General features: G+C 39.4%; 5 protein-coding genes across 11 annotated transcripts; 3 read left to right on the forward strand and 2 right to left on the reverse strand.

Annotated features, from left to right (window-relative positions):
- Positions 1–544: 544 nt before the first annotated feature.
- LOC105684004 lies at positions 545–16,900 on the reverse strand. 4 transcript variants are annotated; one of them, XM_012397051.3, is made up of 6 exons: positions 16,882–16,900; positions 3,158–3,443; positions 2,922–3,065; positions 2,449–2,835; positions 1,848–2,352; positions 545–1,710 (listed from the first exon to the last, which is right to left on the reverse strand). In XM_012397051.3, exons 2-6 carry the CDS (start codon positions 3,362–3,364, stop codon positions 959–961), a joined length of 1,995 nt encoding a protein of 664 aa, XP_012252474.2. In that variant the 5' UTR covers positions 3,365–3,443; positions 16,882–16,900; the 3' UTR covers positions 545–958. The 4 variants fall into 4 exon arrangements, with proteins under 4 accessions (XP_012252474.2, XP_012252473.2, XP_012252472.2 ...); XM_012397050.3 differs by lacking the exon at positions 16,882–16,900 and adding an exon at positions 4,492–4,608; XM_012397049.3 differs by lacking the exon at positions 16,882–16,900 and adding an exon at positions 4,048–4,185.
- Positions 4,646–13,335, forward strand: LOC105684006 (CTTNBP2 N-terminal-like protein). Of its 3 annotated transcripts, none has more exons than XM_012397053.3 (8): positions 4,657–5,523; positions 6,007–6,108; positions 6,189–6,413; positions 6,503–7,127; positions 7,204–7,299; positions 7,365–7,474; positions 9,084–9,458; positions 9,567–13,335. In XM_012397053.3, the coding sequence occupies exons 1-8, from the start codon at positions 5,341–5,343 to the stop codon at positions 9,582–9,584; spliced, it is 1,734 nt and encodes a 577-aa protein (XP_012252476.1). In that variant the 5' UTR covers positions 4,657–5,340; the 3' UTR covers positions 9,585–13,335. The 3 variants fall into 3 exon arrangements, with proteins under 3 accessions (XP_048511876.1, XP_012252476.1, XP_048511875.1); XM_048655918.1 differs by lacking the exon at positions 4,657–5,523 and adding an exon at positions 5,764–5,944; XM_048655919.1 differs by lacking the exons at positions 9,084–9,458; positions 9,567–13,335 and adding an exon at positions 7,591–8,590 and having other exon boundaries at positions 4,646–5,523.
- On the forward strand, positions 13,517–19,599 carry LOC105684003 (synaptojanin-1). 2 transcript variants are annotated; one of them, XM_048655917.1, is made up of 8 exons: positions 13,517–13,827; positions 13,991–14,327; positions 14,416–14,773; positions 14,892–15,056; positions 15,120–16,177; positions 16,243–16,814; positions 16,898–17,072; positions 17,213–19,599. In XM_048655917.1, the coding sequence occupies exons 2-8, from the start codon at positions 14,201–14,203 to the stop codon at positions 18,226–18,228; spliced, it is 3,471 nt and encodes a 1,156-aa protein (XP_048511874.1). In that variant the 5' UTR covers positions 13,517–13,827; positions 13,991–14,200; the 3' UTR covers positions 18,229–19,599. The 2 variants fall into 2 exon arrangements, with proteins under 2 accessions (XP_048511874.1, XP_012252471.2); XM_012397048.3 differs by lacking the exon at positions 13,517–13,827 and having other exon boundaries at positions 13,842–14,327.
- A 232-nt stretch (positions 19,600–19,831) lies between these two features.
- On the forward strand, positions 19,832–25,579 carry LOC105684012 (ubiquitin carboxyl-terminal hydrolase calypso). Its single transcript, XM_012397072.3, has 8 exons — positions 19,832–20,091; positions 20,464–20,678; positions 20,790–21,580; positions 21,868–22,001; positions 24,397–24,501; positions 24,572–24,888; positions 24,973–25,121; positions 25,264–25,579. The coding sequence occupies exons 1-8, from the start codon at positions 20,034–20,036 to the stop codon at positions 25,340–25,342; spliced, it is 1,848 nt and encodes a 615-aa protein (XP_012252495.2). The 5' UTR covers positions 19,832–20,033; the 3' UTR covers positions 25,343–25,579.
- On the reverse strand, positions 22,008–23,996 carry LOC125501073. Its single transcript, XM_048655921.1, has 2 exons — positions 23,619–23,996; positions 22,008–23,394 (listed from the first exon to the last, which is right to left on the reverse strand). Exons 1-2 carry the CDS (start codon positions 23,799–23,801, stop codon positions 22,027–22,029), a joined length of 1,551 nt encoding a protein of 516 aa, XP_048511878.1. The 5' UTR covers positions 23,802–23,996; the 3' UTR covers positions 22,008–22,026.
- Positions 25,580–26,768: the final 1,189 nt, after the last annotated feature.

A 26,768-nucleotide genomic window follows, 5' to 3' on the forward strand; every position in this document is an offset into this window, starting at 1 on the left:
TGAAAAAAACAAGGAACTATGTTTATATATATATTTATATATAAAGTGTAACTGTAACATGTATTAAAATGTAAAAAACTTTCGTCACTTTAACTCGATTTTATTTCGTTTCAACTAAGTTTGCGATTTATTTAAATTATAATGTGTTTTAAAAAATGATACATACCTATTACTAACAATAATAGAGATGATTATAATCATGATGACGAAGATAGTAACAACAGATAAAAGTAAAGTCTAGGATATTCGTGTTTTTTTCTCGTATTCCCTGTTGTAACGAGAATTTGCCCCGTTTTGTTTATTCCGTTAATGAATTATGTTGCGATTGATTTTCGATGGAATTTCAAAATTATTTTCGTAACGAGTACGGACTTCCGGATTTCTTTTTTTCTTTTCAACGCTCTCGAGAATGATCGGGCGCACTTGGATGAGAATCGGGGTAAAAAAAATTAAAATTGTTTCGAAGATGAAATTAAATTTGATCGTACGACGGGCGTGATATTCGCAAAACGAGAATACGAAAAAAAAAGAGCGAGAAAAAAAATCAACAAGTCTTACGCGAGGTTTCATAAATATATTCATTTTTTTTTTTTCTTTTCTTCTGATTTGTAAGCGCATCCTGCAAGTAAGATTATAGAATATATATGTATGATGAAAATGATTATATTGTGCGAAGAACGATATAATGATTATTAAACTTATATACGTGAAGTTGAGAAATGAAAAGATCCAATGAGATATACAATGTGTATCGTTCAAGATTGTTTTTTTTTTGTTTTTTTTTTTTTGCATTTATGAATCATTCAATTTCTTCTTTTTTTTTTTTCTTTCTAAATATTTTCACAGCCCCGTGATCTGCGCGACGACGAATAATCGAAGGGTGATTTTTTATGAACACATGCATAGTGCTTTTTTTTTTCTTTTTAAAAGGATAAATCGGTCGACGATCGTTGTCGGTTTATTCGAATAGGCCTGAACACGGTTCGGCTATCCTTTTTAGCCAACCGTTTGCGGAATTCGTGGGATAAACGCGGGGACTAACATTAATGTTCTTTTGAATATAGTTCGTTAATATCGTTGAACTCACGTTTTTCGTATCTCGGTTCATTCGATTCGAATTTTCGTCATGAGTACGCGCTGATTTAACGCCGTTCGGATGATCCTCGTCGTCGGAAGAACATAGGTCGATAACGGCTACTATTTCCTTTTTATCCGATGGAGGCTGATTTTTCATGGAATCCTGAGGGGGTTTGGAAACTTTTATCACAGACGGAGTCCAGGGACGACTCGATATCGAGTCTCGATTTTGGCTTCCAGTTTCAGACAGCGAAGTTCTCGCCTCCGTTTCCGTTGGCGATTTCAGACGTGGGTGGCCGATCGCTTCACTTTCGTTTCCCAACTTTTCTATTTCGGAACTTTGAGGTGCCGGGACACACGTGGGAGTACGAGATTCTTCGACGTCCATTATCATCGGGCAATTCACGCTGCCCGGATATTTTCGCTTCAATGTTACTCGATGATTACCGGCTACTCGACGTTTCGATTTTGGGGCCGGTCTCGGTCCCACCAGAATATGTTTTTTTCGATTCGGGAGAAGGTATTTGTAAGGATTCTTTTTTAACTCGTCGATTCGTTGAGGCGTTAGCATTGTTATCGGTACAATTGCCTTGCGACACGCCACGCATAAAATTTGCGAGCGAATGCTCAGCACTGAAATACAAAATGGTAATCGTCACTCGTTTGCGCCCCAAATTTCACACCTCCCAATCTTTTCTTTTTTTTGTCACTATTCATTCGATAATCAGCTACATAGGTCTAATTAACTAAAGACGTTTTCGAATACGTACTAGGTTTTCCTCTGAACGAATTGAACTTGTACTCGTGTACGTGGTCGTCCTGAGGTGGTGGTTTGTCACGATTTGGCTTATGAGTAACGATCCATCGAACGCCGTCGTCGCTTACTCTGTCGAGCCATCGGGGTCTGGGTCCGTTGCTTAGCGGCGGAGCAATTAGATATCGTTCTATTCTGTCGAGTCTTTCTTGTTGCGTTACTTCAGTCATTGTTCGGGATTTTTTTGCCATCGCAATACCAGCCGGCGACGAGAATGGGATAGTCGGACATCGCGCTAGGTTCACAGACCCTCTTATTCTTCTCGAAGTCCGAGTGACATCCGTCTTCGTCAGGGATTCGGCGGAGGATTCTTTTGGCATTTTTTCCGCATCGTTTGAAGACAATCCGAAATATTCGAGGAACTGATTCTGAACGACTTGGGGGGCCCCGGAAATTTCGGGTGACACTGGCCGCGAACTTCCACTACTTTGTTCTTGATCGCAGCAGAGCTTTTCATGTTCCTGAAATTTCGAATAACGATTTTAGAGATTACCGGGGGTAGTTGAATTTTTACGACTATTATCAGAGAGTTGAATTACATTCTCCATTATTCTCACCTTCATTTTTGTCAGCCCATCGAACTCCGCGTCGCAGTTATCGCAGAGATAAATGTCGTCGCAAAGTACGGGTTGTACCATAGCCTGAGGTTGTTTCTTTTGCTGTTTTATTTTTCCTGCAGTAATGGAACCCCCGCTGTTTCTGGGGAGTAAAAGCCGACGAGGGCTTTCGATTTTTTTGTCATAGTTCATATTCTCATTGCGGAATGTGACGAGGAGTTTTCCGGTACTTCTGTGGTACAAACTGGTCGTAGAATCCCAGTTATCAACGTACTCGAGTTGATCGTGAGGATGCTGAGCGAGGTGGGAGCAAAACCGGAGCAAATATTCGCTCCGGTGGTACGTATAGCATCTAAAGACCAATTTTTTTAAGTTTGCCATCCAGTTCTATAAATAAAATGACGAGAATGAATGGCGATTAAGATCCTTCTGATGGACTAATTCCTTCGTCAATTTTGCTCATTCAAAATTACCTCCTGATCTATTTTACGAGGGCGTACAAAGGGATTCGTGAATTTTATCTCTTTAGGCCACCACTGTGGTTCTTTGATCACTTTGGCAGTGTCATGGCCAAAGGAACACTGGACCATGAATGTGATGAAGCGTTCCAGCTGCGGCTGTAAATGATTAAGAGAATGTAATGAATTGATCAAAGAACTTTGAATACTTGGAAAGACTTGAGTAGAAAATATGTCCATCTGAAAGTTACCAGGGTAATTGTTTCCAAGGAGGTTGGGTAGCCGTTCGCAAAGAGCAACGGCAAGTTTGATATCATGGACCCTTCTTCGGTATATTTAACATCAACAGGTTCAGCGCAGTTTGTAGCAGCCATCATACTCTTGTTCAATTCGTTGGGGAGTCGATCGTGACCGAGTTCAGCCCGGTCCCCTAGGTCTTGACCCGTCGTAAACCTCATTTTCCTCTTACTACCATTCTAGGTCTTACAACATCTGCGACGTGGGTTTACTTGTCACAACTCTCCGTCAGGTAAAATGCTGTAAGTTGCCAAGTTGTTCTTATGTAACTTTTGAAGTGTAGAGGACAAGGATGTGTCTCAGATAACCTCAGTAAAATTATTGTTCTAATGTAGGACGATGTAACGAAAAGTAAAAACAAGCAGGTCTGATGATTATGGATTCTTTATTAATTTGCAGAAGGTATAATAGGTACACAGTGCAAAATAAAATTTCAAGGCGTATTTTCCATCTCCAAAGAGCTGGTAGAATGACTTCACAAAATTTCAGTAGAGGTTTGTTTTTTTTTTATTCATTGGAACAAATAGATTAGCATGCAAAAAATGTGTAAGCCCATTGAGGTCAGGCTTAGAAAGTAGAAAGTCATGATTTGCACTAAGAGCTTACAAAGAATAATTAATAAATCTTTGGATCTAGAATTTTTTCGAGACAAGAAAAGAAATGAGCGTGTTTTTGGTTCAGGATTTTGGAGGCAAAAGGGCGACGTCTTCTCTGAAAATCAACTAGTTAATGCTGGCAGTTATAAATATTTACACCGATTGAGAACGTAGTTCGATCTGATGACTGGTCAACACAATACTACCAGCGACGCGTCATGACGATATGTCAGTTTAGAGCACATTACCTTCGCGTTCCAGAACTGTCGCTATATGAACTTTTATGGTATAGGTATAACGGGTGTTTTCGATTCCCGCTCGTTCTTCGTCGCAAACACTTTGCAAGTTAAACCTCCAGCTTTTTTAAAAACGCAGATATTCTTATTACCGCTCAGCGGTGCGCGCACACGATTTTCCCTCCAGCTCCTTTTTTTGGACCTTGTATATTTCGTCCTTTTTTTTATGAACACACCCCCTGCATAGTGCTATTGTAATTATAGTTGGAATAGGAACAAATAGTCCGATCGGTGGTTGGTGCTAATAGGCGCCAAGTAAAAAATGGCGTCTGTTGGTTGGAGGTTGATAGTTTGACATAAGCTATAATTCGACGCTGAATAATAATCCTTTACAAGTAATCAACCGATTAATAATGTCCAAAATATCGATCGAGTTAATTATCCTCATATACTCACTATAAAATATTTATTATCAAATTATCCTGGCAGTGTTTATTTATTCTATAATTCAACGTGAGAACGAAAGCATCTCTCAGTTTGGGACGCACAACTGGAAAATCTGCCAACTGCGCATGGATGTCTGTTCAGAATTCAAAATGGCCACGATGCTGCTGCCGTTGATGTTATGTCTTGTGGATATCGAAGTAAAAATCACTCGGGAGTCCCCAAGTATCAATCTAAGTTCCGGTCGATTCTAACGCCATTTTCCAAGGTCGACTGCAACAAACGAGAGGTCAAAATAAATCGCGTTTTTCTTCGACCCTTCTTCGATCCCATCAACGTTGAATTTCGCGAGTGAACTCTCGACAGTCGTGGATCATTCGCTTTGTGCTTGATTTGTCAGATTCTTGATTCTTCCCTTAGTTCAGATACTTCAGTGGTGGCTGGGGGAGCTGAGGAGATTGATTTGTGCCTCTAAAACCCGGGTGCTTTATAAATCCGCGGGTGGGTTTCTTTTGAAGGGCATTAAAAACCTAATACAAACCGGGAGTTCTGCGAAGCCGGGATGATGCCGTGGTTAATATACCCGGCCGTTTACTGGGCTGCATATCCATCGAATCGAAAGATGCCATTATTTCTAAATTAAAACAACCATCCACACGATTTGTCACGTATCGCGTGTGTTCAATACGAATGTTAGTCGAGCTACCTGCTTTTCCGAGCCTTGGTAGGACGCCTAGAACCGTAGCCAGCGGTTAGGAATTTGGAAACTTTTTTTTTTTTTTTAAATAAAGCCGGGACTCGTTTTATCTGGACCCAAAAAAAACACTCATATACATTTATAATTGACCAACGAAAATCAAGATGGCATCACAAAGTCAAAATTCTGTCAGTGTGGCTAATTCTCCTTCAAATGGACAGCCAGCAGCGGCTCCTGGAATTTCTACTGTCAAGACGCAGCCTACGCAAGAGACCATGCAGCCACAGCAGCAACCGCAAACAAACAATTTTGAACCCATTGACAAGAGCTCTTCAAACACCCTCAAGGTATACCCCGTCAGACTACATACCCATGACTCGAATCACCTTTTATTAATCCCGGACGTGAAACAAGGGTCTTTAATTGCCCAGAACTATTGTACGAGCAATTATTCATTGTCGGGAACCAAGGGGAACAATACCCCATGTTTGGTTTCTATGACAAAGTTTTAGTTTACTCGGTTGCTTTTGTTTTATCTAATATTTTTCTTTACTCGCATAGATTAGATAAGACATCAGGCTCTCATGATGTGTTTATGTAGTTTGGAGTACTTTGATTGCTTTTCAATTTGAATATGTTAGTTTGCTTTAAAACCAGAGTTCTTTCAAACCTTTGCAGCAATTTTCTCCAGAACTAATGTGAAATCATGACGGTTTGATATAAACTTCAAGCTTTGCCAAATCGTTGGACCATATGATACAATATAAAGTAATTAGTTCAATCAATAAATTTAGAACCGTTGCAGTACTATGAAAACTTGTAATTTTTAGCGGAATCCTAAGATGAAACTAAAAAAAAAAGATCTCTTGAAACTCCTGGGGTATTTGGAAGGTGAACTGCAGGCACGAGACATCGTCATAGCGGCTTTGAAAGTAACTGTTCTCAAGTTCTTGGATTTAAAATTACTTACAGTTTGGAATAAAGCACCGATTAATGAACAATATAATTCCAGTCAGAGAAAATGAAGCATCTACTGAACTCTCGCTATCTTTGCGGCACCAATGATCCCCAGGCTGCATTAGCAAGGGATGACGTAGTGCTCGGGGGCGTGATAGTAGCGGATAAGAAACAAGTAGACCAGCAGGTTGCGAGTCTCGAGGCATTGGTGATGCAGCAAAGGCGGACGCAGTGCCGAATGGCCAAGGTTCTTAAGGATGCGGAGATCAGACACAGAGCGGCAAGTGCACGTTCAAGTTGAATCAAAAAATGGCATGAGAAATAGGAATAGCCGGAGGTTGACTAACCATTGACCTTTTATTCTCCCAGGTGATCAAAGAGCTCGAAGAAGAAAAGAGAAAACACGAGCACGACACGGCGCAAGGTGACGACATAACTTATGGTCTCGAGAAAGAGAGGACCAGGCTAAAAAAAGAGTTGGAACTTGAGAAGCAGGAGAAGAAGCGTTTAGAAATCGAAATAAAAAAAGCCAACGACACTCTCGAGGAAGAAAAGAACAGGCAGAAGCAAATAGTACTTCTTCTTCTAGCGGAAAGAAAAAAGATAATAATGAAGTATATAGAGGAGAGAAAGAGGTCGGAAGACTTGGCGCAGATCCTGACCGAAGAAAAAGTGCGGATCGACTCTATGGCCGAAGGACTTGAGGAAGAGAGCAAAAAATCTTTGCAAATGGAAGCAGAGTTAGAAAAGCAGCTTGCACAGTTTGATATGGAGAGACAGCAATACAGGCAGGCGATCCTGAAGGAAGAGAAACGGGGGAAGGAATTAGAGGCGGAGATAGAAAAACTCAAGGCTGAAATGGAAACGTGGAAAGACACGCAATCCCGCACCGGACCATCTAGAGTAGCAGGAACCGTTCCACCTCCTCCGCCTGCTAAGCCAGCGAACTTGACCGCTATGCCAACTCTGAGACCCGCAGCTGCACCACAAATGCGTGAGTTATAAATTCCAAAACTCGAATATATCATAGTCAAGTTTACCCCGATTTTTAATCGCTTTTTCATCAAAAGTCAAAGGGGCAGTCCTCGGTACAGGGACGCCCATGGTCAGCAGTAAAGTTGTACAACCAACGGCTACTGTTACAAGTGTTCCAGTTAGTGGACCCAGTAAGTAAGATTAACATTCCCTGTCATAAGTGATCTACTATTCCCCGATAATCCGTATATTCCAGCTACCGGAATAGCTCGATCTGTGACTCCGGGCCAAGCGTTGAGAAGTGTGGCTTACGCCGCGTCGCCAACTCCGGGGATAGGTGAATCCGTGGCGCCAACAGAGGCACAGGTAATCCATCTACATTTCCCAACCCATTCTACACTAATTTAACATCTGGGTACAGCAATTTTCTATTCCTCATCAAAAACTATACAGGGGATTCTGTGATTCTAATATTTCTATAGGTCCTTGCTTTCGCCCCTGATCCAGTAGCCGTGTTAGAAGATATATTTTTAGACTTTCAGATAAAGTAAAGAAAAAAAACACTATATTCATCATGAAGTTAAAAAAAGAAAGTATCAAAGATTTTTTGATAGTTGTTTTGCGATTTCGTATGTCGCCGATATCGAAGTATACAATTTGATTCAGCGTCAGTTGAAATTACGATTATGAAGAAAAAGAAAAGATTTCATACTCATTTTTTATAGAATCCACATAATATATACCTATATGTGAATCTATATATATTTATATACACATATGTATAGGTGTATAAATAATTATACACATATATATGATCTTACATAGGGAGATCGCGCGCTGGCTGATTTTTTTTTTTTTTATAAATCACGATTTTGTGAAACCCTGCAAAATCTAAAAGCCCTCCACAATAACGCAGCATGCTAAAATAACTCACAGCTAGCAAAATTGGCGTGATCAAATTAACGCAGGAAAGTCAAAAATAAAATTAAAAAAAAAACATTAATCATAATACTACCAGGCCTAATTCTAGTCTTATATCATTAGTGGTTACTGATTACTATTACTCTCATTAACGATGTATTAAATAGCCTGTCTTTGTATTTATTTCTCCAACCTTTCCCCGTTTTATCTATCGAAAAAAAACAAAAATCAATCTGGAGTGGCTAATTCAAGTGCTCCAATAAACCAAATCACACAAAAAACAGAACAGAAAAAAAAAAGAACGAAGGATTGGACTGAACTTCCGGACACACAACGTACGACGCATTCCCTTCCACGGCTTCCTTTTAAGTTAACAAAAACAAAAAAAAAATCATCAACTTTAATGTTATAACCTACCTAAGCATAATAAATTTTATTCTATTGTTTTTAAATTGTGTACATAATTAGATAATTATTATTATTTTCGTATGTACTATTATTATTACGACTATTATTATTATTATTATTATTCCTTTATTAAATGCTCTGTACGGAACTTGATATACTGAGAACCTTATTTACGATTTTCATCCCGCTTCTTGTTTTATCCTAAAAAAGCACCAATTTTCTTTCTGTCTTCACCTAATCTTTAGCTAGCTGCTGACTCTTTAATCGCTAAATGCAAAATAAAACAAAAAAACCTCGCGAATATACCCGTAAAAGTGAAAAATTTTGCGCTACACGTGCAACGAACTACACGAGAATTTCGTCTATGTAGAAATGACTAAGAGAAAAAAAGTTAGAAAACCACACGATATCGTCTTCTGATTGATTTTCTACGAACGGACGAAAATCTGATCTCTTAATTTACTTGGTTTCCTACCCCTTCACTCTGGTTTGGCTTGGTTTGGTTCTTACATTTTTCCGATGTATCCAGTGACTAACGGGGGATTGTTTAATTAGTTCTTTTCTTCTATATATTTTTTTTTTTTTTACTCTCTCGAACAAGATGAAAACAGTACAGTTTCAGCGTTCGAATTCGTTCGTTGTTTAGGCAATAGAAAAACGGCCTATCGCCGGTGTTCCGATCGGTCCAACAAACGCGGCAAAATTAGCAACGGTTGGACAGAGTAGCGGGAAGGTGCCGTTCCATGGAACGCTATCAAATTCGCCGCAGGCACCCGGAATACCACCGGCGAAAAAACCCTCAATATCTCGCGGAGTACCACCGCCGGTTCCACCGAACAAACCGGTCGTACCGCCAAAAAAAGAAGCCGCTTATCTCAGGCGGACCGACACCTCGCAGGATACGGCTAAATTTCAAAAACCGAATGTTACGCATCCGACGACTGCCGCTGGAACGATTCAGCAGCAAATCGTCACGACGACGACGACTCCTGCTGCGACAGCGAACGCCGTCGAAGATGAGGTAAGTAAAAACCGGCAGCAATAATCAAAGAATAATCGATCGATTTCCAATAACAGGGAGTCGCTCGACATTTGCTCAATGAATGTTCCATTTTTCCTTCAATTTCAGAACGCTACTCCTCGCTGATTTTATAATTAAGATGCGTCTGCAACGTCCTCGCGGTCATCTCGTCGAGCAAACATATACACGTGTGGGGGTACACGTGCTCGACTTTTTATCTCCAGTCATATTTATATAGGGATGAGAAATCCTCTTTCAGTTTCTCCACTCGGTCGAACGGGTCGGAAGACGAAAAAATCCAGACGATCGGTCTCCGTAGAATTTTTTGTCTCAGGAGTCCCATGCACACCATTTCTCGCCTCACTTTTCTACCACATTGCCGGATCGGTCGTGAAAAGTTTTCAACGAAAGATCGAAGGGCACTTGATTTATCAATCGATCGATCTGGTTTTCTTTTACTTGAAAATGTATCGACGCAATCATTGTCAGATTTTTTTCCCACCCCGTATGAGAAAGTCTTCGAAAACTGTGGAGAGTCCTTTATTCGTTGAATTGTAAAAACTGTCTAAAATCGTAGCGAAAGAGATAGTGATGGAAAAAAATTTTCCCCGGATGATTCTATGGGAACGGAAATTGTTTTTCCTAGGTTTTTTTTTTTTTTTTTTTATCGTTAGAAAATATATCCGGGTAAAATTTTTAGTTAGATAAATCCAAGTAGCTAGAAACGCCCCCGGTAGTATGTTATAGTTCAATTATATATATATATATATATTTATCTATCGTCGGGCTAGACTGTGTTGTATAATAAAGCAAAAAAGTAAGAGAGAAGAGAGTAGATTGGCAGTAAATAAAGTAAATGAATAATGAAATATTTAAATAAATGACTGTAATGAATATAGCGATTGTCAAAACTATATATTATACGATATGACATTACTTATTATTATACCACAATTTTAGATAACGAAAATAATATTTCTGTAAATAAATACCAATCTGATGATCGATCGTGAACGTGATAAAATGTTAAAACAAAAACTCACTCAAATGAGAAGAGAAAAGAAGAAAACAAATTTCTTTTAAAATAGTCAGTCATATAATAGCTACGGTCACTGCCTCAGCACGATGAATTGCGCATACAAATAATAAAATAGAACAAAAAAAAAAAAAAAAAAAAAAAGAAGAAGAAAATCTCACAATGAACTGAACCAGTTTCCGTTACAATTTTCTACAATTATATTGAATAAATATTTGTCAAAGGAAAAGAATAAATAAGGTACAGCCTGAAATTTCGTGGCACCAGATTTACTCTGTTCCCTGTACACGCGAATAAAATTGACACTGCTAATCTATGATAACGTAATCACGTGTACCTGTGGTGTAAATTTTTTAACTGACAATTTTAAGTTTGTTTTTCTTAGATTTGTTTAAATTTTTCGCAATTTTTTTTCCCGACTGCTTTGTAATCCGACTTTACACACGATATATGGCATATTTGTGCTCTGATGGTTATAATATAATTACGAATTATTACGATTATACGGAAAATTTTTCGAGTACAATTGTCTTCCATATTTTTGTTTCACCGAGAGAAAAAAAAAAAAAAAAACGAAAAAAATGCAATGAAAGAAAGAAGGAAAGTATTCCGGTGTTGAAATTGATCATTTTTTAACTGTTGTTTCTTCAAAGGATTGAGTTTTGATAAAAGTGTGCAATGTAAAATAGCCCAAACTGACTCGAGGGACCGATGAAGTGAGGTAGCGATGTTAGTAATTTTTCTAATTATCATTTTATTCAAGTCGCAAATGATACCGATACCAACCGATCTATAACGATTAATAATGCAAATATTAGTATACTTTACACGAGAAGAAGAAAGAACGAAAGAAAAAAAAAAAAATACACACATACGATCGAATAAACTAGATCTGCATAGTCGCGCTTAATTAAATACGTTTATTACATTATATAGCCATTAGTATTTAATAGAACTGTGATTTTTATACTTGCTAATTATTTATATTACTGTACTACTGTATTGCAACAATTATGTATACATATATACTATCTACATAAATGTGTGGCATCAAAACTAAACCTGTACATTTAGAAGAGAACAAAGAAAAAAAAAAGATAAAAAAAACCATAAAAACTTTCGTATTGGCCTCCTTCGACGGTTTGCTGATTTCTACTCGAAAAACGACAAAAAAAAGAAAAGAGAAGAAGTGAAAAAATAAATTCTCCTACGATGATGAGTACGTGTCTCGTTCGATGACGATAAAAAAAAAAAAATAAAATGCTCGTAATAAAAATGAGGAAGAAAACAAATTGAATGGAGGTAAAATGCAAAAAACAATGTAAATACAAATGATTACATTATAAATACTATTGGATGTACTTATCGGGTAGTAATTGCGTAATTGTTCAGTTGAAATTTACTAATAAAATATTACAATATACAATTATAAATATATAATAAAGTCAAGATGCATACATAACGTGTGTGTGTAAAAAAACTTTATTGCTATAGACATTTGAAAAAAAAAAGGGAGAAATGAAAAAATAAGAAAACAAATATACGTTACATAACCGTATCAACGTATATAAATTAGTAACTTGAATTAAACAATAAATAATTGAGATGGTGAGATTTCACTTTTGATTGAAACTTTTGTTTTTTTCATGTATTGAGTGTGCAGTAAAATTGTTGTCGATCAGTTGGACCATATAAATAATTGATTAAATAATTTATGTATAACGATCAAAGGAAAGAAAAGAAAAGAAAAAACTCTAAACGGTATACATATATACCTTGGGATATAATAATGGTATTGACATTAATAATAATAACAATAATAATAATAATATACATAAATAGACAATCCGATGCATAATTGATAAATATTATTATATTATTGCCAGCAATGAATTACACATAATAAATAGGATTATACATAAGAATTATCCAATTACTCGACGTTCAAATTAGTTATTAGATAATGGAAAAAAGATAGTGACTACAAAGAATTCGAAAACCTGCAATACCTACAGAATAATAAACTAAACTAATCAATTGTTTTCTATCGAGCTATGATATACATTTTCAATTCGTTTCGAAATTATTTCTCTTTCTTTTCTTTTCTTTTCCGTTATTTTCTTTTTCAATTTTTCACAATTATTTCTAAATCCTCGCAAATTTCTGAGGGCATGTGGAATACCTATACATATACATGTATAAGTATATATGAATATATATTTAAATATACATACTGTATATATTGCACATTATACTGTAATGCGAGAATATAATTATATATATGCATATAGATAATTACGCATGAAAAATTGCAGCGGTCTGTACGTCTGTCTGTTTGTCTGTCTATCGCAAGCAAAACGATTGAGAAACGTATAGAAATTGTTTTTTTTTTCTAGTTATACCCTATTTTTAATACGAACAAAAAATAAAATAAAACGACAAAACTGAATTTTACTATTTACATTATAATGTTATATCTGTAAAAAATTTAATTTTCTCAATATTCTCGTGATGCTATAATATGAGATCGCGCGCGTGTGTGAATTATTATATTAATACTATTATTTATTGTTAGATGCGGAATTGTATGATGTACGTACTTAATACTCATTATATTACAATAGCGTAAAGAAAAAGAAAAAAAAGAAGAATAGAAAAGGAAAAATGGAAAACCAAAACCAACGAGAAACGCAAAGAGAAAATTAAACCGCAATACCATCATCGACCTACATTGGTGTTAAAAGAATGAGAGAATAGAAGGAAAAAAACAACGTTATATGATTCAATATGTAGACTGGGCTGTGATACTACAGTCTAAAATAATAAATGAATATCATTATCTATGAGTTTATTTGTAAAAATAGATGTGTAGATAGCATCTGGATTATTAATAATTCCGTTTAGTGCTCGATTTTTCTCTTATCTGTTTGATTTGTGATAAGAATTCGCAATTCGCCATTCGAAGATAAGCTTAATCTGGAGCTTGGAAATTCCGTTGTCATTGAAGTATTTTAAAAAATACAAATGATACATCAGTCTGTGGGTTGTTGTATTTGGATAGGATCGATTCAATCAGTTTTTTTGAATTTTGACAAACAATTAATTGACTTCACAGATGGTCAGAGTTGTGAAAGGAAACCATTAGCATGAAATTTGAGACGTGAAATTCAATAATAGCTGTGGGAAATCATAATATCGTGTTTCGTTTTGCATATGTTGAAAACGTAGGCGTAGTTATGAACTGATTATTGTTGAAATTCATAGAAAGTTGTGCCCTGTTTTCAACAATAGTTCAACAATGAGGAAACACTAGCGCTTTTAGTGTGGATTTGTGTGAGTTATAATCGATTTCTCGAAGTTTAAGAGCATTGAATTATCGACGTAAAACCTAACTTTACCTAAACGAACCTCACGATGGTCGTCGGGAGGCGTTCAAATTGCTATATCTTCTGATTACAATTCAGATCTGGTAGGTGATTAAGAGTATATTGTTCAGGAATCGTGTTGATTCGAAAAAGGGATAAACGAGGCGTTTTTATAAACGAAGTATCGAGTGGACGGCAGTTGCCGCGTGCTTTTGACGGACCATTCTGTCAGCTGTAAATCCGTCTGCTCCTGGCATTCTAAATTCGAACGCCGAAAAAACTGCCAACGAATACGTTGATTCGTAAATACGAAACACTTGCAATTCCAATCGGCCGAAAAAATGGCTATGGGCAAAGGGTTTCGTATTTATGAAAAATTAAGACCACCAAGTCCTCACTCTCTTCTGCTAGAGCAAAGAAATCGCAAGGATACAGTGCTCTTTGAATCCCAAGCAGTTGCAGTATTGTGTGAGTTTCAAATAATTTATTCCAGAGATGACTTTTGTCTCGATTTTTTTTATACGATTGTTCATTCGTTTTCTTGTCCTTTCTACAGCTGTTCAAGAAACCGAATCTTTAAAGTCTCAGTATGTAAAATTGCTTGATGCTTATGGATGTCTCGGTGTACTCCAGCTAAATGCTGGAGAAAGCACTTTGCTTTATCTTGTCCTAGTGACAGGATGTTTCTCCGTTGGAAAAATAGGAGAGTCTGAGATATTTCGTGTGACCCAGACACACTTTGTTCCCCTGCATTATGTGCAGGGGAACGAAGACAGGATATCAGAAGTTAGGAAGGTCCTCAACTCAGGGACATTCTATTTCTCCTGGTGTTCTGGGCCACAAGATGCACTGGACATTACTCTTAGTGCTCAGAAACGCTGCAAATCTAATGTAACGGATAACAGATTCTTTTGGTAAGCATATTCTGTTCTCAGTATTTGTCATTAGGAATAAAGGATAGAATTAGACACACACATCCGACTTTGTTTTCCTCACTATCATCTCGTTTCAAACAATAGTACACTCTTATAGGAATCGAATGCTTCACATTCATCTACTCAGATTTGGAGTAAATACCAGCCAATGGCTACTCAAAGCTATGTGCGGCAGTGTTGAAATCAGGACTGTATATGTTGGGCATCGACAAGCCCGAGCAGTTGTGATCTCAAGACTGAGCTGCGAACGAGCTGGAACAAGGTGTGTACTTGAAAGAATTAAGAAAGAACCTGGAGCACAATATTAATCTTACGCAATTACCAGGTTTAATGTTCGAGGTAGTAACGATGATGGACATGTTGCTAACTTTGTGGAAACCGAACAGGTGATATACTTAGACAATGAAGTAACATCTTTTGTACAGACCCGAGGGTCTGTCCCACTTTTTTGGGAACAACCTGGAGTGCAAGTTGGATCGCACAAGGTTAAAATATCACGGGGTTTCGAGGCCTCTGCTCCAGCTTTTGATAGACATTTGTCCATGATAAAGCAGCGATACGGACAGCAAGTTATAGTAAATCTACTCGGATCCAGTCTGATAGGCAGTAAAGAGGGGGAGGCGATGCTGAGCCACCTGTTTCATCGTCATCACAGTGCTTCACAGCATCGTGTAGACGTTCCCCACATTCTCTTTGACTATCATCAGGAATGTAGAGGCGGAAATACCAAGAATTTATCAAAGCTGAAGGCAAAAGTCGAGAAGTACCTGAGATCCTTCTCTCTATTTTATGCCGTTGGCACAGAAGTCATGAATGAGCAGAGAGGCACGTTGCGAACAAATTGCTTGGACTGTCTGGACAGAACGAATTGCGTTCAGACATTCTTTGCAATGGAAATACTTGCTGTTCAATTGGGATTATTGAAGCTCATGGAGAAACAACAAATGGTCTCCAGGTTTGAGGAAGTCTTTAGACAGATGTGGATAAACAATGGGAATGAAGTTAGCAAAATATACGCAGGAACAGGCGCCATTCAAGGCAGTTCAAAGCTGATGGACGGTGCGCGATCCGCTGCTAGAACCATACAGAATAATCTACTTGACTCCAGCAAGCAAGAAGCAATCGATATCCTTTTGCTCGGCTCTACCCTGAACACTGAACTCGCAGACAGAGCGAGACTACTCCTCCCATCAAATATGCTTCACGCCCCACCGAGTGTACTCAGAGAAATGTGCAAAAGATACAACGAGTATGTTGTACCCATGAACCTTCGCGTTGGCATTGGTACTTACAACGTCAACGGGGGTAAACATTTTCGTAGTGTCGTCTACAAAGATGTTTCTCTGGCAGACTGGCTGCTAGATTCACCGCGAAATTCACCTTGTGAGTAATTTTTTTACTATCATTAGTCGGTGGTTATTTCAAAGAATATTTCATGAAATTTGCAGCTCTAGTTTCTGTGGAGCACGACAACATTCCAGTTGATATATTTGGTATCGGTTTTGAAGAAATAGTAGATCTGAATGCAAGTAATATAATGGCAGCAAGTTCAGACAATGCAAAAGCTTGGGCTGAAGAATTGCAAAAAGTTCTATCCAGAGACAATGAATACGTCCTCGTCACGTATCAGCAACTAGTTGGAGTATGTCTTTACCTTTTTATACGCCCCGAGCACGCGCCCTATTTGAGAGATGTTGCAGTAGATTGTGTAAAAACTGGTCTCGGTGGAGCCACAGGGAATAAAGGAGCAGCCGCGATTAGATGCGTCCTATATTCGACCTCTATTTGCTTTGTCTGCGCTCATTTCGCCGCTGGGCAATCTCAGGTTAGCGAACGGAACGCGGATTACGCAGAAATAACACGTAAGATTACGTTCCCTATGGGCAGAACTTTGAATACCCATGACTATGTATTCTGGTGTGGAGATTTCAACTACAGAGTCGACATGGACAAGGACGAAATGAAAGAGATGATCAAGCGGAACGATTTTGATCAAATTCTTCAATGCGATCAATTGAGGGTGAGGTTATCGCAATACGCAAAGCGATTATTACGCCAAAACTAGTGTAATGCTAAGTCTCTCTTACTTGACGTTACTTTCAGGTTCAACAAGATGAAGGCAATGTCTTCAAAAACTTTTTAGAAGGTCCCATCACTTTCCCACCTACTTACAAATACGATCTCTTCTCCGATGATTACGACACCAGCGAAAAATGCAGACAACCAGCTTGGACGGACCGAGTTCTCTGGAAGCGGCGAAAACAAGTGCCCGATATCGGTACGTAACTGACCACTACTAAGAATCCGTTCACTTAATCGCATGAAGTTGCTCCAGCATCGTCCATTTCGTGAACAACCAATCGAACGTCGCCTGAAACAAAATGGCGCCCCTTTCATGATGCAATATTCTCCTTACAGATTCACCAACCGATTGGAACCCAGGCCGTCTGGTTCATTATGGAAGAGCAGAATTGAAGCAGAGTGATCACAGACCGGTAATGGCGATAATAGACGTAGACGTTCACCAAGTAGACGTTGAAAAGCGGGAAAAGGTATTCAAAGAGGTTATAGAAGACCTCGGCCCCCTCGATGGAACGATCATAGTGAAAGCGGTCGAAGATGGTACCGAGGATATGGACAGCGTTTTCGACGACAGTTTCATGATGGCTTTGCTCCAGGATTTTTCCCACATAGGCGAAGTGATTCTCGTGAGGTTTGTCGACGACACAATTTGGGTGACCTTTAGAGACGGTCAATGCGCTTTGGCAGCCGCTAATAAAGGTACGACCCAAGTCTGCGGTCAAAATCTCAGATTATCCCTGAAATCCCCAAATTGGGTGAAACTTATTCAAAAAGAAATCGAAATATGCAGCAACACCACGGTACCCTACTCCCTCGAACCGTCTCCCAGACACAGTCCCGTACAGGGTTTCGAATCGCTCGAATTATCCGACCAAAATAATTACCCGGAACGCCACAGTCCCTCTCACAGTGCTCCACCGAGGCCTGCGCCTCCCGGTCGTCCTGCTCAACCCACCAGAAGTCCAGCTCAGGAAAGACGACCGGCACCAAGAGCGAGAGTTTACAGCGTCGTTCCAAATCAATTCCCTGTAACTCCCAGTCCTCCGGTAAGACCTCCTGAGTCGGACGAAATCGAAAGACATTCCCCCGAATCGGCTATTTACGAAGAGATTCAAGACGCCACGCCAAGTTATCCGATTCCCACAAGACCTCCGCCACCTCTGCCCCGCACCGAAAGTCCTGAAGAATTTCCAAACGGTCCGCCAACTTCCGTTCCTCCACCTCTTCCCCATAGACAAGCACCTGTTCCACCACCTCAACATCCACCGCCAAGTTTGCCTACAAATATGCCACCCCCGGTACCCGCCAGGACTACCGGAGGTCCCCCGATACCCGCGCGAAATCCTCATTAAAAAAAAAAAAGAAAACAATTCGAAAAAAAGTCAAAAGAACAAAGAAAAAATAACGATCATTACGAGAATGACGATGACGATAATGACGATGATGTTTCTCTATGGTAGCCATTATCTTAGCCAGTGATCAACGCTTGTTGTTAATTATAAATATCCATATATAGTCGACTATTATTAATATTTTCAATTTATCGGTGATTCGCCCTGATATCGTAACTGCTTATGATCCTCGTGGGATAAAAAGTTTCGTGAAGGAAGAGGAATATTGTTTGCATTAGATGATGTAGATGAAGACCTCAGTATTATTTCTGTGATTGTAGTCGATCCCCATTATTGTATTGCTTAGGTATATAAAAAACGATTTAGAAAATCATAATAACAAAAATGATAATAATAATAACAATAACAATAAAAACAATAACAATAATAGTAGAAATAACAATGATACTCAATTATATTGTTATTATTATATTACGGAACGATTACAGTTTTGATATTAATGCTTTAGATGAAAGTTATGGAAAACGAAGAGAGAACAGTCGCGAATTAATTATTTTACTTATTTATTGCATGACGGTTTTATTCGTATACAAATATCCGTGATTATTTTTGATGTTTTTCTTTATTTTTTTTTGTTTTGTTTTATTAAAAACTGTTATGGGTCAGTAATAATAACGCAGCACGGTATACTATAGCCTTTTTATCATTACGATTTAGGTAAAAGTCACATTTACTCAACGAAAGATTTCAAAATGATTGAAAATAATCCTCGAAACCTCGATTGTTATGTTACTATAACGAATTGTAATGTGTAAATTTTGAGATCGTTATATATGAAATAATATTGTACATAGTTTTCGCCAAACTATGTATATCGCGCGGTGTATAACAATGTTTATGTAAATGATGATGATATTAAAAATGATATATGTATAGTTATTAATTAATATTATTGATTTTTGACTACTAAAAACGCAGTTTTTATTAGTAGTCTGTACCAAAACGATATGTATGATGTATATTATGATTAAATTAAATGAAAATTATAACAAAAAGAAAGAAAAGTTGAAGAAAAATGTGAACAAAAAAACAATTACAGTTATGAATTTATGAATGTTGTTCGTTAGAATATGTTATAGCTCTAATAAATAAAATTATGATAACGAAATAATAATATTAGATCCAGATGAATTTTCGAACTGATTGAGAGATATTATTAATTATATATTTATTTTGCAGCCAAGATACATACATGCCAGTTGAATAGTTTTACAATATAATTATAATACAAAATTATTGTGATTGAGATGAAATCTGTAGATGAAGCAAATGAATATTATTATAAAGCATTTATTCATGATACGCACTGAATATAAAAAGTTTCTGAAATTTATTTTGATTCCGAAAGTCAAAGGTGAATGAAAATATTTCAAGTGATTTCAATTTGAAGCAGCGCCTTGTCGGTGGGTTTTTGCGGCGCCTTCCCATGGGCGCCGTAGGGATAGTTTTTGGCCATTTCGTGGACTAATTTGAAGGGGAAATTTTTCAAGCGCATTTCAAGGGCGTCGTCGCGACGGTTTTTGGCCATTTTGTACCGTTGGCGTCGGCGCGTTATGGCGTCGATAACTAAACGACGCCATGTTATTCTATTAATTGACAGTTTGCCGTAGGTGCGCGATGTTCGTGGTCTCTGACAAAGAAAAGCGTGGAGATAGCGCCGGTTTTTCGATATCAAAATTATCCTCTAATCATTCGATAATGGGATAATTGATTCAGAGAATAGATGGACTATTCAATTAACAATTATGCCGGTCGACATAAACCGCCTGACAGAAGGTTGGCTCGAGTTGGAAAGTGATCCAGGTGCGCAATAATCACACAAATCTCAGTTGCTGCAGCCTCCGAAAGGCCACGGCGCGGAAATTACGATTTGAATACTCTTCCAATCCGAATCCAATAACCACGCACTTCATCATTGTTAATCCATGTAATCTGTGTTCCTCGATGTATCCCAATAAACTAATTTCGTCACTCTGTCTCCATTTATGTTATTATCCTTGTAAATGTGTTTTTTTTTTTTATCTCAACATCCTTCTTCTAGAAAGTTAATAAATCCTGACTGCTACCGTTGGAATGTGTTTGAATTTATTATTTAACTCCTCATCCCGTAGTTCATTGCAATTTCCAAAGCACTCGTACATAATACACTTTGTTAATAATTTAGTTTATTGCCAGGCCTATTTACCCTGCTCCTAGAGGATTTCGGGGTAAAAGGTGTTCAGGTCGAGGAAATATACGATCTGCAAAAATCTTTGGAGGGCCCTATCTACGGGTTTATATTTCTCTTCAGATGGATCGAGGAAAGAAGATCCCGACGAAAGGTCGTCGAACAGGATGAAAGTTTTGTCAAGGACGAGGACATTGTGAACAATATATTCTTCGCCCAACAGGTCAATTGAAAAAAAAAAAAAACCATTTATCTCACGCCATCGCAAACTAACAAATTACACTCAACTGAGTTATAAATTTGACAAACTAATTACGATATTTAACAATTCTAGGTCGTTCCGAACAGTTGCGCCACCCACGCACTATTGTCAGTTCTTTTAAACTGTCCCTCGATTCATTTAGGCACAACTTTATCTCGTTTAAAAATTCACACGTCCGGTATGTGCCCCGAAAACAAGGGATGGGCCATAGGTAATACCCCCGAATTAGCCTGTGCTCACAATTCCCACGCGATGCCTCAGGCGAAGAGACGACAGGACAAAAACACGGGGATGTCAACCGGCAGGTTCACGGGAGAAGCCTTCCACTTCGTCAGTTACGTACCGATAAATGGAAGGCTCTTCGAACTCGACGGTTTGAAACCTTATCCGATGGATCACGGGCCGTGGGGAGAGCACGAAGAATGGACCGAGCAGTTTCGACGAGTGATCACCGATAGATTGGGAATGGCGACCGGAGAACAACTCCAGGACATTCGTTTTAATCTGATGGCAGTTGTTCCGGACAGGAGACTCGCGATATCCCATAAACTTACGATGCTCAAGACGAACAGACAGATCGTTCTCGAAGCTCTTCAGCAGCTGGTTAAACTGAGCCACTCCGATAACTCGGGGGATAAAACTACCGGGCTCGACGTAGAACGTGGGGAAAAATTTTCCGATTCGCACAAGAAGGAAGAATGCGGTGAAAAGAATTGCGACGACGGTAGCGGGCTGAATAAAATGAATTCCGACGGTACGATAGCCATTCCGACTATCAGCATAGAACAGTGCGAAACTACAGCTGAATCTGGGGAGAATTCTGCCGCTGGCAGTAACAGCTGTGTCGTTAAAACCGAAAATAGGTAACCGATCGTTGATTTATTACGCCATTTACGGACTCGATAGAAAAAACAAAATGGCCGCGGTTCACCTCGCAATTCTAGATCGCTCTTTCGGACGATTGACGGGGAATTAGTATCCAAACTCTGAGTTTTCAGACACTCGAAGCTTGCAAATTGACTGAAGAAACCCTGCGGTCGATCAGGGGAGAATTTTTCGACCGGGAATCGCAAGACAATTTGTCACCCCGCGGCCATTTTGTATTTTCAGTTATACCGTACCGAAGTTTATAATTTCTAAATCGTTTCAGCGGTATGGAGAAGGTCGTTATGTGCGCATTGGATTACGCTACACCTCTGAGAATCCAAACTTCTCCGGCCCACAGTTCGTCGAGTACCGATACCTCATCAGAGATCGGTTCGGCGTTTAATTCACCTACTCAGGGTAAGTGAATCGAACAACCTTATCCTTAGGACTGGAATTGGCGGCACCGTTTTCTCGTTGTGCATAAATTTTTATCCTCGCAAAAAATCAAACTATTCGGGCAAACCATCCTTTGGAATTTCATGTCGTTCGATCTATCCTTTTCCGAAAAACAGAGATAATAATGTTTCTCGGACGTCGGATCACTGTGCTTTCCGATCGTCTGGCAGGGGCTTTTATTTTCCGTATTCTCCTTCGAAGCTTCTCCGTTATCGCCGTTCATTTTCGGAGCGACGGTCGTGTGGGAAATTCTCAGAACCGTTTTTGTCGCCTCACTTTTACACAGAGCGTACTCGCCGGTTTCGCACAGTCTCTTGTACTGATTGAACGCTGTATTTTCGGGGCAAGAAAACTGCCGGATCTTGGCCGTGCTCGGTTCGCAGCTGTAATATCTTGTGCAATCCGTTGAATTCGGTAGTCGCACTCCGTTCGTGCAGGGCAAAAGTTCCACCGTTTCGCTCAGCAGTTGGTGAGCTATGCTCTTGTATTTGCCGATCGTGAAATACTGCTTGTTATTCAAACTGTCGCTCACCACGACGATGTTATCTTCGGACTGGTGCCCTTTTATCTCGAGATCCACCGGCTCCGTCGTCGTTGGGACCCCGTGGGGCTCGTCGTTCGCCTTTTGAGTGGTCTGCTCCGCAGTCCTCAGTTTTGCTATAGTTCCCAAATTCGAGAACACTCCGTTACTCTGCCCTTCGTTTTTTTGTAGATAATTTTTGAGCAAAAAATTCAGTATCGCCGAGCCTTGTTTCTCGTTGGAATATCCGTTCGAAAGAAAATCGTTGCCGTTGTAATCGCCGGCGTAATCGATCGCGGATCTCGGGGTCGTCGTGGTGGTGGTTGCGTACAGAGGTGGTTGTCTGTCGTGAGGAATACCGACGCCTTGATTGGCGGTTAATCTTTCCAAAAGTTCGCTCAGATGTTGCAGATGCGTCTGAAGTTGTTCGCTGTTAGCGTTCGCGGGGGTGGAAAGCACTTGTTGTCCATTGACGAAGTGGTAGAGGTAGTTGTCCTCGCTGTGTTTTATCGCTATCGGTAAACCGATGTTCTGAATGGTGCTGTCGATTTGATTTATGTAGGAATTAGGCGCCGTGACTTCGATCAACGGGTACGGTGTCACCGTGGAGTGGGTTTCGGAAGGCTCCGTGTATCTGTCCAATTTGTAATAAGAGTCGACGGGCTCACCGTATTTCGAAGCGTCGTCCTCGCCGTATCCCAAATAACTCGTTAGCGTCGAATCTATCAGCTCCGGCATTTCTCTCGTCGTTGTTTCCGGTGGTTCGGTAGCCAGAATATCGCAAGTCCACGAGTCTCCGGGCAGAACGCAAATCCTTAGGTACGGCTGAAAAACCTGAAACAGTTTTTACTTCGTGTAACAACGTGACGGTCACGAATTGGGGACAGCCGCCATTTTGTGGTCGTTTTTAGCCCACCTCGGAACTTCGTACGACGCTTTCGACGGGGTGTCGAATGAATTTTGACGAACTAAAGCGCCATTTGGCTTCTCGGAGATGGCAAGATGACGAATTTTCGTATTTTGGAACCGGAGATTTCAGAAATTGTTGCGAAACTCACCAGACCGTTAGTGCATCTAGCTGGAGCCCAGACGTAACCACCGCCGGGTAAATTAACGCAGTTATAAAAAATCGTGCAGCTCGTCAGATGCGGTTTCCTGGGCTCGGGACACTTGGATGCCGCAATCGCCCCGATGAATCCTAAGAGCAACGAATAAACCTCCAGTCTCTTGGCGACTGTCATCTTCGGGTCAGAGCTCGGACATCACTGAGAGCTTTCTCACGCTTCGAAATCTTCTTATACGTGTTTCACACGTCTGCGTACAATTAGAGTAGTTCTATTGACACTTCTGCCTTCTTTCCAGGGTACAGTTAAGTGAACTTGTTTCTTGATCCGCGCTATTAACGTTAGCAGAACGTTCGAACTAGCTTCTATTCTAACAGGCTCTCCACGTGCACTGCAGCCATCTTTCTTCAATATTCATTTTCGACTCCCCTTTCCGTGTCAAAAGTTACAAATAAAACCCGTGAGTTCGAATATTCAGATCCACAAAGTCCTCGTGTCATTTAAAACTCTTCTTCCTCTCTCATTCGATTCGGAAACGAGGCTAATATCCGTGTGTACGTAATGCGATATGAACCTATAATTGTGTGTACATAACTGTCCGAATCACGTTTGCCTTAGAAATTTTTACTAGGGCAGTAGGTACGGAAAACGGTTAACAAGATTTGATGAACAGAACACACAGCTAGACGTCAGTTTTATTTTTTTTTTTCTTTCTCCCTCCTCACGCGACTGACATTTTCATTTTGTTTTTTTTTTTTTTTTTTCTCCAAAGCTTGGGGCTGGAACTCCGGTCAGAGCAGTCCCACGTCGACGAAGGACTTCAAAAAATTTGTCGTCATCCGTGTGGCAGGTGATGAAAAACATGAGACGGGATTAAGTGAGTGAATCGAGCTAATTCTCGACGACTTTTTGGTCCGAAAGAACCGAAAAAATCTTCGTCTTTCCAGGTCGTTCGTTGGGCAACATAAATATCAACGGGAAGAGGCTGGTCTCCGACAGCGGGCATTTGCATAAAAAAGTTTGTCTCTCCGGCGAGGTGAGGATACCGCACGCCCGGGTGAAAACTAGCAACGGGGACACGGTTACCGAGGAGAAAAAGGTCGAAAAAATGGATCCGAAATTATGCTCCAAGTACCCCGAACTCTTTGAGCCCCACACTTTTGCTCCGAAGGATCTTCTGGCGCTGCTGAAAAATTTGGAGCACGAGATAAGCATATGCGAGAATAGTTTGAAGGATGAAAACGACAAGAGAAATAAGTACAAAGTAAATTGAAGCATTTCAAATGTTTCGATCGATGATTTGTCCAGTGATTTGTTTTCTTTACGAATGTTTTATTTCTTCACTCAGATCGACGACTGCAGAAGGACGCACAACTACGACGAATTTATTTGTACATTTCTTTCGATGCTCGCGCAGCAGGGAAAACTGGCTGAATTGGTCCAGCAGCATCTTACCTTGAAGAAACACACATCGGTACCAGTCAGCCGAGTTCACAGGTGATTGTCGAATGAAAAAAAAAAAAATTACGGAGAAATGCTATGCGGATTGCGAACGATGAAGTAAAAGTGTAATAATCTCATGTTTCACTTTTCTCTATTTTTGGTTGTGTCCGATTCCTTTGCCGTCTGATGTCGGTAGATCTTCGAAAAAAACTGACTCCAGACCGAATTCATCACGACGACGTCGAGGGCGAACCAAATGCAAGAAACGAAAATGAGCAGAGACGCGGCAACGCTTTGAATATTCTGTATCTCTCGATGAAAATAATTTCCCCATCGTCGGTCGTGGAATGAAGAGATTCCATCTCACTTATCGAATCGGTTAACTACTACGAATCCTCGTAGCGATTCACTGATATTGTTGCAAAATCGATTTAACTTCCGAATTGTACTTGTGACAAGTTGACAATTGATAATATTCTAACTGCGTACCCAAATAAATGAAGATAATCAAACCCTGCATTATCTTCATTGTCCAACTTGACCTTTTATTTTATGCAGGTTATCCTTTATTTTTGAAAACTATTGCCAATCTGCAAACTGAATTCATGAAGTTATCATCAATTTATTACTGTGATATTAAGACATCTCGATCAGTTTTGGTTCTAAATGAATTAATTTGACGGTTCTGTTTTTCCGGAGTTGGATTACATACGTATCCCTAGGTTATAAGAAGATTAAAACCAACTTCGTTCGAATGGTTTCTCTTTTTTTGTGATTTTTACTTTTATTCTTCCTAATGGCGCTTGAGTCGGTCGGTATTGCAGATGCTCGGTACATCAGTTATCGTGCAATAAACAAATGAACAATGCAAATAATTGCATAGAACAAACACGTAGGTAATCAAAATGCTGGGCGCCTGCGTTACCGATCCAAATTCTCGCGGACTTACGCCCAACTGTTTCTCTCATCACCTCGCCAAGTGTACATAGTGGATGTATAAGTTACGGCTACGTTACGGCTATCATAGTTTCTCTTTAATCAAACTCATTATGTTCATTATCCAACTTAACCTTTTTTTTTGATACAGGTTATCCTTTTTTTTGCAAACTCTTGCGAATCTCCAAACTGAATTGATCAAGTTATCGTCCCTATATTTCCCTAGGTATAAGAAGATTCAAACCTACAATTTTCGAATGGCTTCTCTTTTTTCGTAATTTTTACTTTTCGTTTTCCTACCGACGCTTAACTGTACGCAATTTTGCATTGAACCCGTGTCAACGCACCTCCGAGTTGCACATCTATTCAAACTTTTTGACCGATCCAATCTAACCTCCCTAATTTTGTCGAGATGTATCTTGAGGCGACAACAAGACGTTTGATCCTGGTTCATCATCTCCTTTTTGATATTGGTTTCCAGATAAAACATAGGCAGCCCACGAAGCATTTCGAATCCACAATTCGAGAACAATACGTCTGTGGCATGCCTGACAATGAAACGAACTACCCATACCTGCCAAGCAGTCAAGAATAGATCGATTAGCCTTTCAATGCACCTACTTAATGCATCGTAAAATAATTGAAATGCTGTTGCCGAGTTACTCGAGCAGACGCATTCTTTGTGTTGAAATAATACGCTTATCATGGAATGAAATCTGATGAAAAACTTATTCAATATACAATTAGGTATGTGTTGGAATGTAT

The sequence above is a fragment of the Athalia rosae genome, chromosome 5 (assembly GCF_917208135.1).
Source record: "Athalia rosae chromosome 5, iyAthRosa1.1, whole genome shotgun sequence".
NCBI classification, from domain to species: Eukaryota; Metazoa; Arthropoda; class Insecta; order Hymenoptera; family Athaliidae; genus Athalia; species Athalia rosae.

Excerpts from the sequence above, each read along its gene's own strand:
- LOC105684004 (XM_012397051.3), bottom strand. The coding sequence starts at position 3,364 with ATGAGGTTTACGACGGGTCAAGACCTAGGGGACCGGGCTGAACTCGGT. Across the intron at positions 2,836-2,921 it reads CTCGTAAAATAGATCAGGAG|AACTGGATGGCAAACTTAAA; the intron begins GTAATTTTGAAT and ends TTTTATTTATAG. Across the intron at positions 1,711-1,847 it reads TTCGTTCAGAGGAAAACCTA|TGCTGAGCATTCGCTCGCAA; the intron begins GTACGTATTCGA and ends TTTGTATTTCAG.
- LOC105684006 (XM_012397053.3), top strand. The coding sequence starts at position 5,341 with ATGGCATCACAAAGTCAAAATTCTGTCAGTGTGGCTAATTCTCCTTCA. Across the intron at positions 5,524-6,006 it reads GCTCTTCAAACACCCTCAAG|CGGAATCCTAAGATGAAACT; the intron begins GTATACCCCGTC and ends TGTAATTTTTAG. Across the intron at positions 7,128-7,203 it reads CGCAGCTGCACCACAAATGC|TCAAAGGGGCAGTCCTCGGT; the intron begins GTGAGTTATAAA and ends TTTCATCAAAAG.
- LOC105684003 (XM_048655917.1), top strand. The coding sequence starts at position 14,201 with ATGGCTATGGGCAAAGGGTTTCGTATTTATGAAAAATTAAGACCACCA. Across the intron at positions 15,057-15,119 it reads TGCGAACGAGCTGGAACAAG|GTTTAATGTTCGAGGTAGTA; the intron begins GTGTGTACTTGA and ends CGCAATTACCAG. Across the intron at positions 16,178-16,242 it reads TTCACCGCGAAATTCACCTT|CTCTAGTTTCTGTGGAGCAC; the intron begins GTGAGTAATTTT and ends TGAAATTTGCAG.
- LOC105684012 (XM_012397072.3), top strand. The coding sequence starts at position 20,034 with ATGCCGGTCGACATAAACCGCCTGACAGAAGGTTGGCTCGAGTTGGAA. Across the intron at positions 22,002-24,396 it reads GTTTAATTCACCTACTCAGG|CTTGGGGCTGGAACTCCGGT; the intron begins GTAAGTGAATCG and ends TTTTCTCCAAAG. Across the intron at positions 24,502-24,571 it reads AAAACATGAGACGGGATTAA|GTCGTTCGTTGGGCAACATA; the intron begins GTGAGTGAATCG and ends TCGTCTTTCCAG.
- LOC125501073 (XM_048655921.1), bottom strand. The coding sequence starts at position 23,801 with ATGACAGTCGCCAAGAGACTGGAGGTTTATTCGTTGCTCTTAGGATTC. Across the intron at positions 23,395-23,618 it reads CTAGATGCACTAACGGTCTG|GTTTTTCAGCCGTACCTAAG; the intron begins GTGAGTTTCGCA and ends AAACTGTTTCAG.